General features: G+C 39.9%; 1 protein-coding gene across 1 annotated transcript in view; it reads right to left on the bottom strand.

The window, feature by feature from the left end:
• CFAP46 (cilia and flagella associated protein 46) overlaps positions 1-17,204 on the bottom strand; it is a 363,053-nt gene that overhangs the window by 106,644 nt on the left and 239,205 nt on the right. Inside the window, exons 39-41 of the mRNA XM_082268864.1 lie at positions 15,872-16,054; positions 12,535-12,667; positions 5,074-5,271 (exon numbers count right to left, since the gene is read on the bottom strand). Coding sequence (XP_082124990.1) covers positions 5,074-5,271; positions 12,535-12,667; positions 15,872-16,054 — 514 coding nt within the window. The remainder of the gene's footprint in view (positions 1-5,073; positions 5,272-12,534; positions 12,668-15,871; positions 16,055-17,204) is intronic.

The raw sequence follows: 17,204 nt of genomic DNA, 5'->3' as shown, positions 1-17,204 counted from the left end.
GGGCTGTCTCAGTATCACAATAACTAGATCAGATGTCTTAATTAGAAAGGGCAAGCATTTTATGGGAACAGAGAGGTTAGACAAGAAATAGTTTGCCGTCAGTACACCTAGAAGCAATGACTAGAAGACTAAGACAAACTGTCATCCGGGCAGGCTTGTTGCCCCTGGCCATGGTATATGTTGGCAATGTATCCATTTGTTCCTGTATATTCTTTCGATAGCTACATCAAGGCAGTTCAGTTTTTAGGGCTCTATTTGCATTAGCGTATTTTAAACTAAAGCTTGATATTTTAAGATGCTAAGATTACAGGGAATACTGGATGACCTACCTGAGGAAACAAAACACCAAAATTGCATTCTAAAGTACTATTTTCAAGCACTATACTGAACACACTCACATATTCCGGGAGGCATGTTAATATCATTGCTCAACAAAACTATTAAGTCACATACTGTATATCTCACAACCCCATTAAAAGGAAAGTGCAAACGAGACAGAGACTGATTGGTAATGGCTATATGTTCTCTGTAAAGTATTGCATAAAAAGGAAGAAACTGTCTAAATATAGAAAGCCACTACAAATTAAAGAAAGTTACAGTTGTTAATTATTTTTACAATTTTTTTTATGAAAAAAAAAAAAAAAGGAAAACTGGGTTTCTTTGAATGCAGTCTTTTGCTTGAGCAGCCAATCGGTACCTCAATTTACACAAGAATGCATGAAACTTGGACTGTAGAGGAGTGAGTTCCAGGAGATGGTTAGGTACATGTTGGGTGTAGGTGTAGTTTGTTTAAATGGCAGCAGCCTGGAAAAGCTGTGGGCCTAAATTTTTTTGACAGTAAAACCACAGGTAAAATCTAAGTACTAGTAGAGTTTAAGGAAATGTTGCCCAATAATACATCCAGGGAAGTTGCAAACCAGGAGTTTTCTAGGCACTCTCTTGCTCTTAATTTGCTGACACTTTATTTGCTGACTGGCAGAAATTCTTCTCGAGTATGTAGCAGTTACAGTGATAGATTCCAAAAGTCGCGGGAGTAAGAACTACCTGAATCTGGTGCGCATTTCAATGCTGGTACTGAAACTGGCTCTTTCATGAATTAGGTGCAGGCCATGTTAAAGGTGTCATACAGCCAGAAAAGCGATATAATGGCTTTATTGAATTCACCCAATGTTCGGGTATTTTTATAGAGGTGGTCTGCATGAAAGAAGTTAAAAGCCCCCAAGGCCACTGCCGTTGTCCAATGCCTTGATAGCCTGGTATTTGTTTATGCCTTCTACATGCTTTTCTCTAGGTACATTTGGGTATGCAGTTATTGTATGTATTATGTTGTTCTGGTTTTTCGATTTTGTTGTTGTACCTTACCACATGCTACACTTTGCTGAGTATGCACAATGTTTATGACTTCTGTTTTCTAAACTTCTAATAAAGAATTTGCAAAAAAAAATCCCCCAAGGCTGGCTTATCTCAGGTAGGAAAAAATTTTCTAAAAATTAAGGGTCAATAGCACTTAAACTATGTGTGAAATACACCTCCACTTCAAATATGAAGTGAACTAATAAAACAAAATATTTCCTATCTGGTGATGTGTGAAATCAGCTGTTGCGCTAAAGTTTAAACCCTCATACACTAAAGTGACCAAATCTTAAATACAAAAGAGCAGCGCTATCACCATTACTAGTGACATCAATTAAATCAACCAATCAAGTGTGTGAACCCAAATCACAGGAAAAATATAGAGTATATTTAAAGTGCTTTTGCAATATTGCTGAAAGTGCAATCAGAACATAGGAACATAAAGGGGTTCATTGACTAAAGGCAAATTCACTGTGCATTGCAAGTGCACTTGGAAGCGCAATCGCTGTAGATCTGAGCGGGACATGCAAGGAAAATAAAAAAAACAGTATTTTTTTCTTGCACATGATTGGATGATAGAAATCAGCAGAGCTTCCCCTAATTTCAGATCTTCAGCGACTGCACTTCCAAGTGCACTTGTAGTGTACAGTTGATTTTCCTTTAGTAAATAAACCCCACAGGGCTAAATCAGTTCATAAAGATTCTATGTGATAAACATGCTAATTTTTTACCATCTATAATCCAACAACATGTAAAAAAAAGGGGGAGGAGGGAAAAGGGAGAATGAACCCTGGGAGTAAATTTCCACTGCCCATAGAATCCCAAAGTGGACAGGGAAAGGACACCATATAGATATACCTTACGGTGTATAACCGGTGAGCCAAGCAACTAGAACATATAATAAAAAAGCAAGCACAGAAATAGTTGCAAATAATGGCTCAAACACAGGTATTAAGAAATTGAAAAAAATTGTACTTTATTGGAGGACAATAAAAATTAAGCAGACATTGCAGTGAAAAAATATTATAATAAAAGAACAAGCCAATTTGAAAAAGACAAGTTCATGGGCACAAGAGCTGAAAATCCTATTGAAGATGTCCCGACTCTTCAAGACACACTGGTGCGCCTACCAAACTCCGCCCCCCACCCCTCAACCCCTAGGCCAGACAAGCCATAATCCCCCCCCCCAGGGTGAACCCACTACAAGAACCAGAAACTTTAAAGGGAGAGGTCAGGCAGGTGAGGTAGGATGCCTCAAAGGGAGGAGTGGGTCCAGAGTTGCATGGATGGTAAGATGTAGCTATTCAATAGGCTGAAGTGGGGCTAAAGCAATCAAAAGTTCTTGATATCCAGGGCTTTGAAAACACCTGAGTTCCACAGTCTATCTGTAATATCACTCAACACTTGGGGTAAATAATTAGTTTGAAATTGGTAAGCAACATCAAATAGTGTTAGTAAAACTTGATAGAGACACCTCAGGATTTTTCTGGCTTTGGCAAAGAAGATGCAAACACAGCAGTAATATGACCTCCAACACTACTCATCACTCAGATCTGGTAAGTTTGAGACACAGAATCAGTTTAGGTAGGAGAATACAAAACAGAGTCCAGACAGATAACTGGCTTTTGGAGACTGTCTTCCTCTTAGGCTTAGATTAAGCTGGAAACTTTAAAGCTTTTGCCAGATATATATGTGGTTAGGAGGGGGGTCAACAGCAGTTGACATACAAGGCATATGTAGCATAGAGCAGAATGAAACAGATGGAGACCCCAACTAGCTAGGGCTCCAGAAAGACCTTAAGACTTAATTCTGTGTTTAGGCCATTAGGGACCAGGGTATTCAGCCGAAAGATCCAGGCTTTCTCTCTTTGTAATAAGACCTTATCGAAATCACCACGTCTGGAGGGGAGGTTCAGAGCGAAAAACCCCTTAACTTTCAGACCCCTTGGATTATTGTTATGTTTTTCCAAGAAGTGAAGCGCCAAAGGGGTTTCCTTCTTCAGGCGTATGCTTTGCAAGTGTTCATTAATTCTAATTCTGAGTTGTCTCTTAGTTTTTCCTATATATAGCTTTTTACATGGACACTTGATCATATATAGTACCCGTGAGGAAGTTAGGAAAAGATTAAAAAAAGCATTAAAAAAGTGTACCCTAGAACCAAAATATATAAGAACGCAATCCAAGTGCATATACAATATAGCTTTCATAATTTAGAAGCTTTATAAATTGGTAATAAAACAGTTTAAATCTATAGCGATGTTGATGCCATGCAGGTTTATTGTGTCCAACTCATATATCCTGTGGATCTCTTTTCTGGAAATCTCTTGTTTCATGTTAGATCCTCTCCAGTGTCTCCTCACTTTATCAAAACCAAAAAAGCCAAGACCACTAGGGCCTCTATTATGCGCCAGTCTAAAATGGTTTGAGATGCTGTGTTTTTTTTTTTAAACCTCTCTGAATATTATTAAAGTGACATTCAAGGCTTATTTAAAAGAAACGAAAAACAAATATGATATACTTACATGCTCTATGTGGTGGTTTTGCACTGAGCAGCCCTGATCCTCATTTTTTTGGGCCCCCTATCGGCACTCCTGGCTCCTCCTCGTCAGCCAGTGCCCTGAGTAGCAAGGGAGGGGGGTGGGGCTGCTGCACACATCACCTTGAGCCTTTAAAACCACTTTAATATGCACGGTCTATTATGATTTGGGGAGCCATGTCCTCTGCTGGTGTTGAGTCACTGTTTTATCAAGTCCAAAGTAAGCGCAGCTCTCTACCAGGAAATTCTAGAGCTCTTCATGCTTCCCTCTGCTGACTAGCTTTATGGAGATGCTGATTTCATTTTCCAGCAGGACTTGGCACCTGCCCACACTTCTAAAATTACCAATACCTGGTTTAATGATCATGGTATCACTGTGCTTGATTGCCCAGCAAACTCGCCTGACCTAAACCCCATAGAGAATCTGTGAGGTATTGTAAAGTGGGAGATGAGAGACACCAGACCCAACAATGTAGATGAGCTGAAGGCTGCTATCAAAGAAATATGGGCTTCCATACCGCCTCAGCAGTGCCACAGGCTGATGGCCCCTATGCCACGCTGCATTGATGCAGTAATTCATGCAAAAGTAGCCCTGATCAAGAATTGAGTACATACTATACTATACATGGACATACTTTTCAGTAAGTCAACATTTCTGTATTGGTCCTATGTAATATTCAAATTTTCTCAGATACTGAATTTTGGGTTTTCATTAGTTGTAAGCCATAATCATCAAAATTAAAAGAAAGAAATGCTTGAAATATATCGCTCTGTGTGTAACGCATCTATATAAAATATATGAGTTTCACTTTTTGAATTGAATTACTGAAATAAATAAACTTTTTGATGATATTCTAATGTTATGAGATGCACCTGTATGTGCCCTCGTTCCCTAGGAGTGTCTTAATTTGTAGATCATAATCAGTTTTATTCAATATAACAATACCCCCCCCCCCCCATCTAAATATTTAGTTCCCGCTGTAACTTTTATCTGGTTATAAAATAGATTTTGATACCATAAAAAAATTTTCTCCATTGCCATTTGCAATATTAAGACTTAAGAAAAACATTTGCAATACAATAATGTTTTTGTATAGTGTATAAATCCCACACCAAGCAAATTCAGCCTGGGGTATGTACCCACAGGCAGGAGATCACTAAATGCAACTTTTAAAGCTTTCACACCTGTTCAATGGAATTATAATCTGGGGTGGCTCTGACAAACTCTTCCACCATGACACGAAGGGCTCCTTTGGTTTTTTCCTCCTGCAGTTTTTTACTTTTCTCACTGATGGCAAGATGCATTATTTCCATTGAGAGTTCAGCAAAATCCAGTTTCATTCTAGCAAGTTTTCTCAAGACAGGCAAACGAATACCCCCTGCCTGTAACACAAAATTTATTCACGCTGAGACAAAATCCACAATGTCTAAAGAAGGACTAATATGTTTTATGAGAAAAAGGCAGAAAAGAAAATAAATACTTCAGATGAACCGTAAAATGTATGGCATGCACTTTGTGTAAAGGCTATTGAAATAACACATTTATTCATTTATTTAGCTTTGTGCTATCCATATGAGCAAGTTAGCTATAGTGATGAAAAACAAACAGCTGTCAGTGACACAGATGGGCAGCGTCCTTGACATCAGTTTGAAAGATTTCTAAGATCATTAAGAATTTATTGTAGGTGCAGCTGACCAGCAGCTTCAGCTGATTTTGCATTCCCATAGATTGGTATGGAGAGAGAACAAAATCCCATCTATATTTGCTGCAAGATTTGTCAGCCAATAATAGTTGATCTGAGCAGAGTATTTATTAAAATACTGAACAAAATAAAAACCTTACAAATCCTTAAAAACAGGGTACGGTTAGTTAGTTAGTTAGTAGTTACAGGGTTATTATTAGTTAACACATGGGAAAAAGTCAGTGGTTTCTTCTGGTCACACCTTCAGAGCTTATATAAATATATTCAAATATCCAATATATCAAAAAAAAAAAAAAAAACACCCTTTATCCTTTCCTTTTAGAAATACACCAATCAGGCATAACATTTATGACTACCAACCGAATCCCGTCGAGGCATGGACTTGATTAGAAACAAATCAGAGAGGTTTAGTTCTGCGCAATGTTAGAAAAAACTAGGAAAGCTGCTGCCTCCCCAAAAAAACTTTCCCTTGTTAAGGGAAGTGTTTTTGGTAGAGAAAAAAGGTGTATAGTGGGTAGGGCGCTGCTTTACATATAACTATTAAACCTTGATATAAAGAAAAGTGCTTAGTGCTTATAGAAATAGATGTGAAAATTCATAATACATTCAAACTTATATAAAGCAAATATCAAACAAGCAATATCTATTACTGTGACCAAAATTATATATATCTCAAATAAAAAACTAGTCTGTGAGCAAAAAGAAAGTGTCCAGTGCTCTTTAAAAGTGCTGAGTGCTGTGCAATAACATTATACAAACTGCTAAATAATAAATAAATTCACATAAAATCCTTTTAGAAATTCTTCGATCATAAAGTGATAGGTGCTCTTTAAGGTGCTCCAAAAATGCTGAAATGTGTTTCTGTTGTTGGTGTTCCACAAGCTGTGCTCCCCTATAGTGCCCCACTCACCAGAGAGCTCTCCCCTCTGGGGGGTAGCAGACTTTCCAAAACAACCACTGTTTAGGGACAGCAGACCTGGGATCCACAACTGAGTATCACCCTGTATTGTCGCGGCAGACCTATGGCTCATATACGGTGGAGTTCCTTTCCTTTGAAACTCGTTTCACCTTCTAGGAGAGATCTTTGAATATTCCCTATTACCGGAATGGTAGGCCTATTCGATCAACGGTCAGGTACCATGCCGGTAATAAGGAAAAAGAGTTCAGCTCATGAAAAATGGAAGCAAAAACAAAAGTGTTGCGTTTATAATTTTGTTCAGTGTATTTTGTTGATAATAAAAAAATAAATGCATGTTTAGTCTGGATGGAGGGATAAAATAGAGGAATACTTACCTTATTTCTCCCTTCCTCGTCAGTCAGCCATCTTGGAATGGGAACGTGCCTTCAATGTCCTCACGTAAAATGCAGAAAAACAGATACAATTCCTGCCATAAAGATCTTTGTTCAGGCACTTCCTGTAATAGGGTAACCACACACTGTTCTGTCTACCTAATGTACTTCTGCATTTCCAATGTGTCATACGGACTTCCAATGGAAAGTAGCCATTTCAACACACATTACACAGGCATGATCAGAAATGGTGGAGAGGCTGCAGAAGATGGGAAGCAGAGAGATGCAACAAAGGATGATAAAAGGTGAAAGGAAACGCATTTTTAGAAAGAAAAAAAAAAGTCAATTCTTTAGGAGGCACAATGTGTGAGCAAACTAAATGCCGTTTTACTAAGGTTTATGTCTATTTTCAATCACTTTTAAAAACCTCTCCAGAAAAATAAAAAAATCCCATTAACCCTTAAGAGTCTATAAATAAAGCACATCGTGTGATGTCACTAAATCTTCTGAATCATCAGCCCACATGCATCACCCTTTATTCTTTCCACCTTGAAAAGAGAAATATATTATTAATCTCTAAATTAACAGAATCATTTTAGTCTATCTGCACAACTCCTTCCACGTGTTTTGAATTACAGGTGCATCTCAGAAAAATTGGGTTTTTGATTTACCGTAAAATCAATTTCTCTGCAATCTTTGCTGGACACAGCTCTTTGTGATTCTTGAACCACTGGGTTATACTGTCCCCTACAGGAGTAGGACACTAGGCAGAAAATAGAACTTGACTACGCCTATGGGGAGTCCCAGGAGGTATACTTTACTTTTCTGCTATAGGAACTCAGTTTTGTTACAAGAAGTCAGAAGTATTACAACTCCATAGAGGGGTGGGTAATGTGTCCGTCAATGAACACAGAGAAATGGATTTTACGGTAAGTCCAAAAACCCCTTTTATCTTTCGTTCATTGATGGACACAGCTCTTTAGGATTCTTTGGACGTCCCAAAGCAGTGCCAAAACATGAGGGGAGGGACAACAAAAAAAAAAAAATCCCAAGGCTAAACAATAGCCAATCAGGTAACAGGAGCTCAACAAAAAGCAACAGGAGCCCATCTGAACAATACAACCCCAAAGAGGGAAAAGACCCTCTAAACTGCAGCCTTCAAAACCTTGGGGCCAAAGGAAGCATCCACAGATGCCAACACATCCACTTTATAGAATTTAGTGAAAGTGTGCACCGATGACCAGTGGCCACCTTGCAAACATGTGCCACTGATGCCTGATGGCAGAAGGCTCAAGAAGCAGTAAGCGCCCAAGTGACAGGGAACCTAAACCTTGATTGAATAGTCCTGAGTCACTGTCTGTCTGATCCAACTTGAAATGGTCACAGAGAAAGCAGACAGCCCTTTTCTTGGGCCATCTGTGAGCACAAACAGTGAGTCTGACCTCTGAAAAGACTCCCCAGCTGCCAGATACACCCAAATCGCTCGAACGACATCCAGGACATGCAACGCAACTTCTTTAGGATGTTTGGGCCTAGGTCACAGGGAAGGCAACACAATATCTTCATTCAAATGGAAATCAGAGACTAGTTTAGGCCCTGTGAACCACCAGAGAGGGAAAATTACAAGACAAAGCTGCCAACTCCAACACCCTGCAAGTCGAGGAGATTGCCACCAAAAAAAACACCTTCGTGACAGCGTAAGTAAAAGGATCTCCCATATGTTTTCAAAGAAGATTTTTGAAGAACCGAATGAACCAGGTTCAAAACCCACGGTGGCAGAGCGGTGGCAGAGGAGAACATACAGGCGGAGTAAAATGACGAACCCCTTGAACGTAGCTAAAGAAGTATGGTTGGATGTGCCCTGTGAGACGCCTCCATCCCTATAATATACAAAGAAACATGAATTGCCTGTGGGACTTTAGATGAGGCACAACACACAGAAAGTTAATAAAGTTAAGATTTATTGGTAAATACAATTTCAACAGATCAACAGTGACACAATTGCCATATGGTGACGTAGATTGGTCAACATATACATATAACTTCCATAGTCAGGTACAGTGTTTCAAAGATCAATCCATAATAGGTGTGAACTTGCATCTATGTAACCCAATGTGTTCCGTAATATAACGTCAATTCCTCAGGAGTTGATGCGCACACAATTGTAACTCTGCAAGACATCACATGCTCATGGCCTAATGGTAGTTGTCTGGAAATGTCTGACCCGGAACTGTGGATGTGGGATTCAATGGGCCCAGCAGTGCAAACAGGACAATATGGAATGCGGGCATGGAGAGCAGTCCAACAAGACCTCCAATGTGATGGCATGGTAAGGCATGCTGACAAGGAGTGAGGAGTAATGTAGAGTAATGAGGATTAATGTCACCGCGGAGAACGCTCTCCAAGGTGGTCGGTCACATTACCGCTCACTCCTTGAATCCAGAGTCTCCTAGTCGGAAACCAGGGCAGACTTCCAAAAATTCAGAAGCCACCCATGATCAGATGCAAAAACATTGCCCACACCATGTCAAGGTCTTACTTTGTCTGTTGGTAGCCATATTGGACATGTGCAGACTGCTGCCTCTTATAAACTCAGATTGCATTATCACTTGCCTGCTGCCTGGGTGTTGTACAGTGATGATGCTGCACACCTGACTATATCAATCACCTGATGGGTTGCAGTCCTTGCCCTTGCGTTTGTGCTCCAAGGTGCATATCTGCTAGCAGTATTCTGTGTATGACCTGGCTTGGCTGGCGACTCTCCTGGCTCGACCCTGCAGCGGCAGACGACCTGGCATCAGCAGACTAGCCACTTCTGGACTTGACCCAGCTTGGAGGACCACCCGCTTCTGGACTCGACCCCAAATTGTTTTTGATCTCGCTTCCTCACTTTTGCTGTGTGTTTATTGTTTTTTGCTCCAACAAACTGCTTTATTTTACCTGCATCTCCATGTGGTCTGGTTTCTTGGTACCCTGACACACCGTCAGTATCCGAGACACCAGAGCAGAGACCAAAACAGGCCACAATAAGGCACCAGCCATAGTAAACATGTAACGGGTCTTAGAGTTAGCCCACCTGTCAGCCTGGATTCCTCAAAGCCAGGTAATTCTACCACTGAAAACATGGTTGCCTTAGTCAACCTGGAAATAGGAAAACCCACCGCCGGTGGGACCGTCCACTTCCTCAGAAGCGACTCCTCAAAGGGATACTGGACAAAATGATTCTTTGGACCATCATGGGTCATATTGGACGCACCCAGCACTTACAGACACATCCTTCAACATAAGCTGGATAAGAGAACACCATACCCGCAAGGGACAGCTTGTGGGTGACAAACAGAACATGAATAATAATAAAAAACAGCGCTTGCCTTTACAAAAAAATATATATAGCAATCATAAAATTTATACAATAAAGTGTTCATGTGCAGAACTATGGTATATGTATAACATCAATAAAGTGCTAGAGTGCTCAAAAAAAAAAAAAATACTAATATAAGGGCTAGAGGTGCTCCAAAATGTACACAAAGTGTGTTAAAGTGCTTGAAGATATAAAAGTGCTGGAGTGCTTCAAACAAATCAAAACGGTGCTGGGTGCTTCACTCCCCTCCTGTGTCCCCACTCACCAGAAGTAATGGACCCTCAGCTATTTCAGTCTGGGGGTCAATACAACTGGTGAGATAAACGCAAATACACCTGCTTGATGCTTCCACACTGCCGCTGTACACCGACTTGCAAAGGGTCTTTGGGGCTCAAATGAAATAGACAGCTAACATAGTGAAGTCAGTTTAAAAAGCTTTATTGCGCATATCAAAAAAATGACTCACAAGAAATAAGTGTAAAATCAGCTTTGTAGAAGAATGAACACAGCAGTTCCGGGAACGCCATCTAGCGTGCGTTCCACGGAGGACAGGAAGTGACGTCAATGGTTCGGGGAATCCAGAAATACGTCAACGCGTTTCACCCCCACCTTCCAGGGTGTCATCAAAGGACAGAATAGCTATGTCTGCAGCAGCCTCGGCTGCATCCTCCAGCATAAATGGCTCCTGCACTGATGCAAACAGTTCATCTACCAGCGCCTTTTTGATCTGCACAGCAGCCATGGAGGAATCATCCTCACTGTCTGACGGGTCAGAGAAACATGGCCTCAGACCACCGTAGGGTGGTCCCATCCGCAGTGACCGAACCAGATGCAGGATTTGATAAAACAGGAGAGGGCGGGGGGCGCATTTGCTAAGCCAACACCATGCTTACTCCTCACACGGGGTCAGGGACTCAAGCCCCCCACAGGGGACGCCAACTAAGGCCCGCAAAGGGGGGCCACCAACAGGACCCCGCAAGGGGGTCCCCCGTGGGTGCCCTTCCAAGTAGGCCCACAGAGGAGGCCGAAAATGGCCCCCCCCAAGAGCCACCACACACAGATGTATCCATGACATATGAGTCTTACCTGGGCAAAGGAGAAAAAGGACTGTTGTTCAGTGGTCCAAAAGATAAGAGTAACTTTTGCATTTCATTTGGAAACCAAGGTCCCTGAATCTGGAGGAAGAGTAAAGAGATGTACAGAATCCAAGTTGCATGAGATCCAGTGTAAAGTTGCCACAGTCAGTGATGATTTGGGGTGCCACATTATCTACTGGTGTTGGTCCACTGTGTTTTAGTCCAAAGTCAGCGCAGCCCTCTACCAGGAAATTCTAGAGCACCTGGTTTAATGATCATAGTATCACTAAACCTAAACTCAATAGAGAATCTGTGGGGTATTGTCAAGAGGAAGATGAGAAACACCAGACCCAACAGTACAGACAAGCTGAAGGCCGCTATCAAAGCAACCTGGGCTTCCATAACACCTCAGCATTGCCACATGCTGATCGCCTCCATGCCACACCGCTTTGATGCAGTAATTCATGCAAAAGGAGCCCCGACCAAGTATTGAGTACATGGACATCATTTTCAGTAAGCCAACATTTCTGTATAAAAATTCCTTTTTTATTATTATTCTTATGTAATATACTCATTTTCTGAGATACTGAATTTTGAGTTTTCACTAGCTGTAAGCCTTAATCATTAAAATTAAAAGAAATAAATACTTGAAATATATCACTCTGTGAGTAATGAATCTATATAATATATGCGTTTCACTTTTTAAACTGAATTACTGAAATAAATGAATTTTTTGATGATATTCAAATTTTTTGAGATGCACCTGTACATTTGATGCACCGCATTTATGCACCAGGAAACTGGTGCAAAGTGTTGTACATGACCAAGAGTATTTCACCTTGTGAAGGTTTACTTGTACATCTTATTATTAGTAATAACCTGCATTTGTACACCAGCACTACCAACCATAACAGCATCCAATTAAAAAAATATAATTTACACAGTGGACATAGAAAGTATAAGGCATGGATACATAGATGACAGTTCTAACAAGAAGTATGTTCAAGAGAATCCACAGATTGAATTTAAAATTTAGCTTTTTAATGTTCCATGTGAGACAGATGTTGATGAAATAAAACTAAGCCACACATATAACAATACAAATACATCTATAAATCAGATTAAAAAAAAAAAAAACTTCTGAGACAGAAATACAATAAAATCAAGACAAAACAAAAATCTTTGTTAGCGAAGGGAAGTTTATTGCATTGTTTACCTCTGTTCCGGAAGTATTTTCAATGCTGTACAGTATTTGCTCTAGTATGCTTATTGCTTGCTCTGCCATAATATATGCATCCAAATAGTAACTGTGTTTACGCTCTTCATCTTCCACTGTGCTAGCAAGGATCCTTTTAAAAAATGGAAATAAGTGAGTTAAAAATAACGAGAATGCTGGAATAAGGAGGCCAAAATAAGCAGAAAAAAAACTATAAAATATTTTCACCTACTCTCATTAAATTGGAAATCCAGGTAAATATTTAAAGAGAACCCATTAGCTCAGTAATGCACTTACTCTAAAACACTTTAAAACAGACCTATATTTCCCTAAAAATAAATAGTATGTATTCTACCCATCCTAAACCCATAGGAAGGAACAAAAGCTGCTTAATACTTGACTCTCATGGAGTAAACACCTGTCAAGTGGTTTGTTTTGTTGAAGGGGCTTGTGGTTATGATGTTAAGTCTTTGGCACTGCCAGAAAACCGGACCTTTGTACAGCAGAGGCTATGTGAACAACATCCAATATTTTTCACGGCATGATAGAGACACCCACTCTTCTATCTTGGAGGGCTAATTACTATTCTTCTGACAGCTTAGTATATGTGCACCAGACACAGGGCAGCCCTGAATTTCTGGCAGGTTCAACAAGTAGGTTTTGCTCATACTGAGCAGATGTAACAATATGACCAAAAGGAAGAAAATATAAGAAGTTCTCTTCTGTATCCATTTTCATTATTGGGAAACTTTTTTTTTTTTTTACTAATAAACATTAGTAAATTACTAAACTTCTTTTCAGCTTGTCTAACTAATCATTTATTTAGATTTGTATGGGTTAGAAGAACGGGATTGGAAAGTGTGTCTCTGACTCATTCATTAATTCTGACTCATTTGCTGTGATAAGACATGAACAGCTGATGGAACTGCACAGGCTATTCACATCACACCAGCAAATCGCTGCAGAATACATGTTGTATGCTTGGGCTTAATTATGCTACCACATCCTGAAATGCACTATAATTTGATTTCAACTTCCAAGGTATAGTATTCTAGTAAATCACTGCAGAAATCCCACAGTTACAGCAATTATTTCAAATAGATTTTTATTGGGTTTTTCAAAAACATGAATTTAGAAAACACGCTCTCGGACGCAGCCGCAGAGCCAGATTGAACAAGGTTTGGAACAAAAGAATAATCATGAGTAACACGATCAACAAACATACATACAAGCGGTCATGGGTTACAGCTATGTACCAAAGTAAGCAGGACAATGGTAATCAACAGGTAAGTAAAAACATTAGTACCGCAAATACCAAAGGAGAGGGGGTTAAGGGCTTATAACGGTCTGAAGGGTGGAAGCATATGTAGAGGGGGTGAGGGGAAGGAGGGGAGAGGGGGCTCTGCTCAGAGAATGGGAGTTCAGAAGGGGGGAGGACTGAGGCTTTCCGGGTGGGGAACCCTGAGGTGGAAGCGGCGGCGGAGGGGATCCAGTCCGCCACTGCCACCAGGGGCTCCAGGTGGTGTTAAAGGTTTTGAAGGAGGAGGTTCTCAATGCTAATAGGCGTTCGTAGTGTCCATTAAGGTGGATTTGGGCGATCACCTCCGAAGGGTTGGGAGGTGACAAACTGCGCCAGTGACGCGCAATAGCTAGCGTTGAGGCTAACAATATGTGTGAGGTCCGTGTTCTTGCCTTGGGTGGGATGGTATCAATACCTAACAGGAGAAGCGCCAGGGCTGGGTCGGGGTCCACCTTCGTATCTGTGATTTGGGAAACAATGGAGAAGATTTTCTTCCAGTAACTAGTCAGCGATTTACAAGACCAGAAGATATGGAATATGGTCCCATGTTGTCCACATCCTCTCCAACAAAGTGGAGACAGGGAGGGGTAGAACCTGGCCAGTAATTGAGGGGTCCTATACCATCTTGTCAGGAGTTTCTGGAATGTTTCCCAGTGATTTATGCAGTGGGAAGAGGAGTAGGCAAATTTAAAGGCTTGGGCCCATGTGGCAAGGGAGAATTCTTTACCTATATCCGCCTCCCAGTTAGCCATGAAGGGGGTCTTGCATAGTTGCGTTTTATGGTGCAGTTACAGCAATTAAAATGCCACCTGCTGCCTACAAGTGGTAAATATAAAATGTTCATATGTAATATTTATCACTTAAATAGCTCTAAGCTTTTTTTATTTTTTTTTATTTAGTAGGCTGGAATATGATAGATATCCTGTACTCAGTGGTGTAGTGGTTAGCACTTTCACCTAGCAGCAAGAGGGTCGCTGGTTCAAATCCCAACCACGACACTACCTGCCTGGAGTTTGCATGTTCTCCCTGTGCCTGCGTGGGTTTCCTTTGGGTACTCCGGTTTCCTCCCACACTCCAAAGACATGCTGGTAGGTTAATTGGATCCTGTATAAAAAAATTGGCCCTACTGCGTATGTATGTGAGTTAGGGACCTTAGATTGTAAGCTCCTTGAGGGCAGGGACTGATGTGAATGTAAAATGTATATGTAAAACGCTGCGTAAATTGACAGCGCTATATAAGTACCTGAAATAATAATACAAATATTTGTAATCCTAAACGTGGAGATTTATTTTGATACAACAATGTACAGGTAACATAGGATATAGCATTGAAAGTTACTGAAACTCAATTATCTGAGGTACGTCCACTCAAACCAGAATTCACAAAAAGCAGTGAACAGCCACAAAAACACCATAGAACCACACATGTGGAAAAACAAAATGCGCCAGCACTCTGCAACTCCTCTACAGCATATTTTATTAATACTCAATAGTTCTCATTAGGTAACAGTTTCTTATGTAATTAAATGAATAGTAAAATCAGCACAATCATATAGTGCATATAAGTGATACAATGTATATTAAAAATAATAATGAAATACATATAAATCATCCAATGGCTGCTAACACTAATACAGTGTCTTTCACTACACACATTATTAAATAATATCTCAAAAACAAAGTGTTGTGCCAATGAAAAACATATTTTAAAATATGAACATTCATAGGTGAAATATTAATTAAAAAAACAGTCCATAAGTGCCTTATGACAAATTTCATCAGTAAAACATCCCACTGTGCAGTGCAATTAAATGAACCAGCACTTTTTTTCCATTTATTCGCACTGCACGGTGGGATGTTTTATTGATGGAATTTGTCATAAGGCGCTTATGACTTATGGACTTTGTTTTTTATTAATATTTCACTTAATGTTAATATTTTAAATATTTTTTTCATTGGAGCAACACTTTGTTTTTGGAACAGTTGCTTATGTGTTTCAGCCTAAGTGGCCTTAATCATGGAACGTTATTGAAATACCTGAGAATAGTCAAGTGCTTCATCAGGAACTCAGCTCTGTACTCCTTATGTCCACAGCGCAGAAGATCAGCTTTTATTTGACTCATTTTATCGCACATATCAAGCAACGTCACAACAGCCTGAGATGGAGTAGTTCCACTATTGATCAAATCTTGAGCATTTTTAAATAGAACTAAATATTTCCTGTAAAAAAATGTAAATATAAACATGTAAAAACCCATGAATACTCTGGCATCTTTTTCTTATGCTGTCATTTTTATTAATTTAAATATAGGACGAGAATAATAACTAGAAGTGGTGCAAAAACGCAAGAAGGCTAGATGGCTAACTGTTTTTTATAGCTGATCTGTTGTGAGTAGGGATGCTGATAAAAAAAAAAAAAACGCCAGTAGAGAGAGAATCTACAGATTTACACCAAAGGCAGGGGGTGGGGAATCTGACATCACACACTGTACTGGGAGCCGAGTGTAATCTGAGACCTGACTGGAGAGAACAGTCTCATAAGGAAACATGCACAGCTTAGTCAAAAGCATCTTGTTATTTTTGCAACTAAATTTAACACCTACTTTATATTTGTTACTATGTTCCTATTCACACAGCATGACTTACCATACCTTTTTACCTGCTCTTTTCTAAAAACTCCAACACTAAAGGCTATGTAATGTTAAGAAGGGGGGCTAGGAAGTTAATGTGTACCATAATTAACCTTGTCTGAACTGTGCTGAGATACCTCATCAGTTGTAACCTAGATTTGAACACTATTTGTCTTAACATAGGGTTAAAAATCTCCAGGTTGGAGTTGTGCATTGCATGTTAAGGAGAAAAGCTTTTTCTGTCCCCACTTCACCTTAAAATTGCTTAGGGTGGGTTGCAGTCTACCCAAATCCCTGTTCCAAGAAACATCTAGAATATACTGTATATATGTTTTGTTATATATATATTTTTTTTAGGTATGCTTTGGATATGAACTGACCCCTAGCACCAGTACAAAAATCAGTTATCACTGCTCCACCAGACCCACAGTTCTACAAGAAGCAAACCTGATGATCCTAAAGATTTCAGAGCTCTAGTGGTGACTCAGCAGAAGGTATGACAGGCCACTGTAGAGAGACCACTGCTTCCACATAGATCTCAGTATTCTTCATCTGTGGCCTGCTGCTGTGCCATGGACTTCTGTACTGGCGCTGGTTCAAAACATCTTAGATTAGTTAAACATCTTGAAATGTGTATTTGGCAGCATATTTTACTATATTGTTAACAACAGCTGGGCTTTAGGATTGAACTGGATCCAGCTATACAATTTCTTTGTATATGTTCCAAAAAACATATCTAA

This window comes from Pelophylax lessonae (genome assembly GCF_965119305.1).
Source record: "Pelophylax lessonae genome assembly, chromosome: 9".
Taxonomy (NCBI): domain Eukaryota; kingdom Metazoa; phylum Chordata; class Amphibia; order Anura; family Ranidae; genus Pelophylax; species Pelophylax lessonae.
The sequence above is the reverse complement of the archived record's forward strand: the minus strand, read 5'-3'. Positions and strand labels throughout refer to the sequence as shown.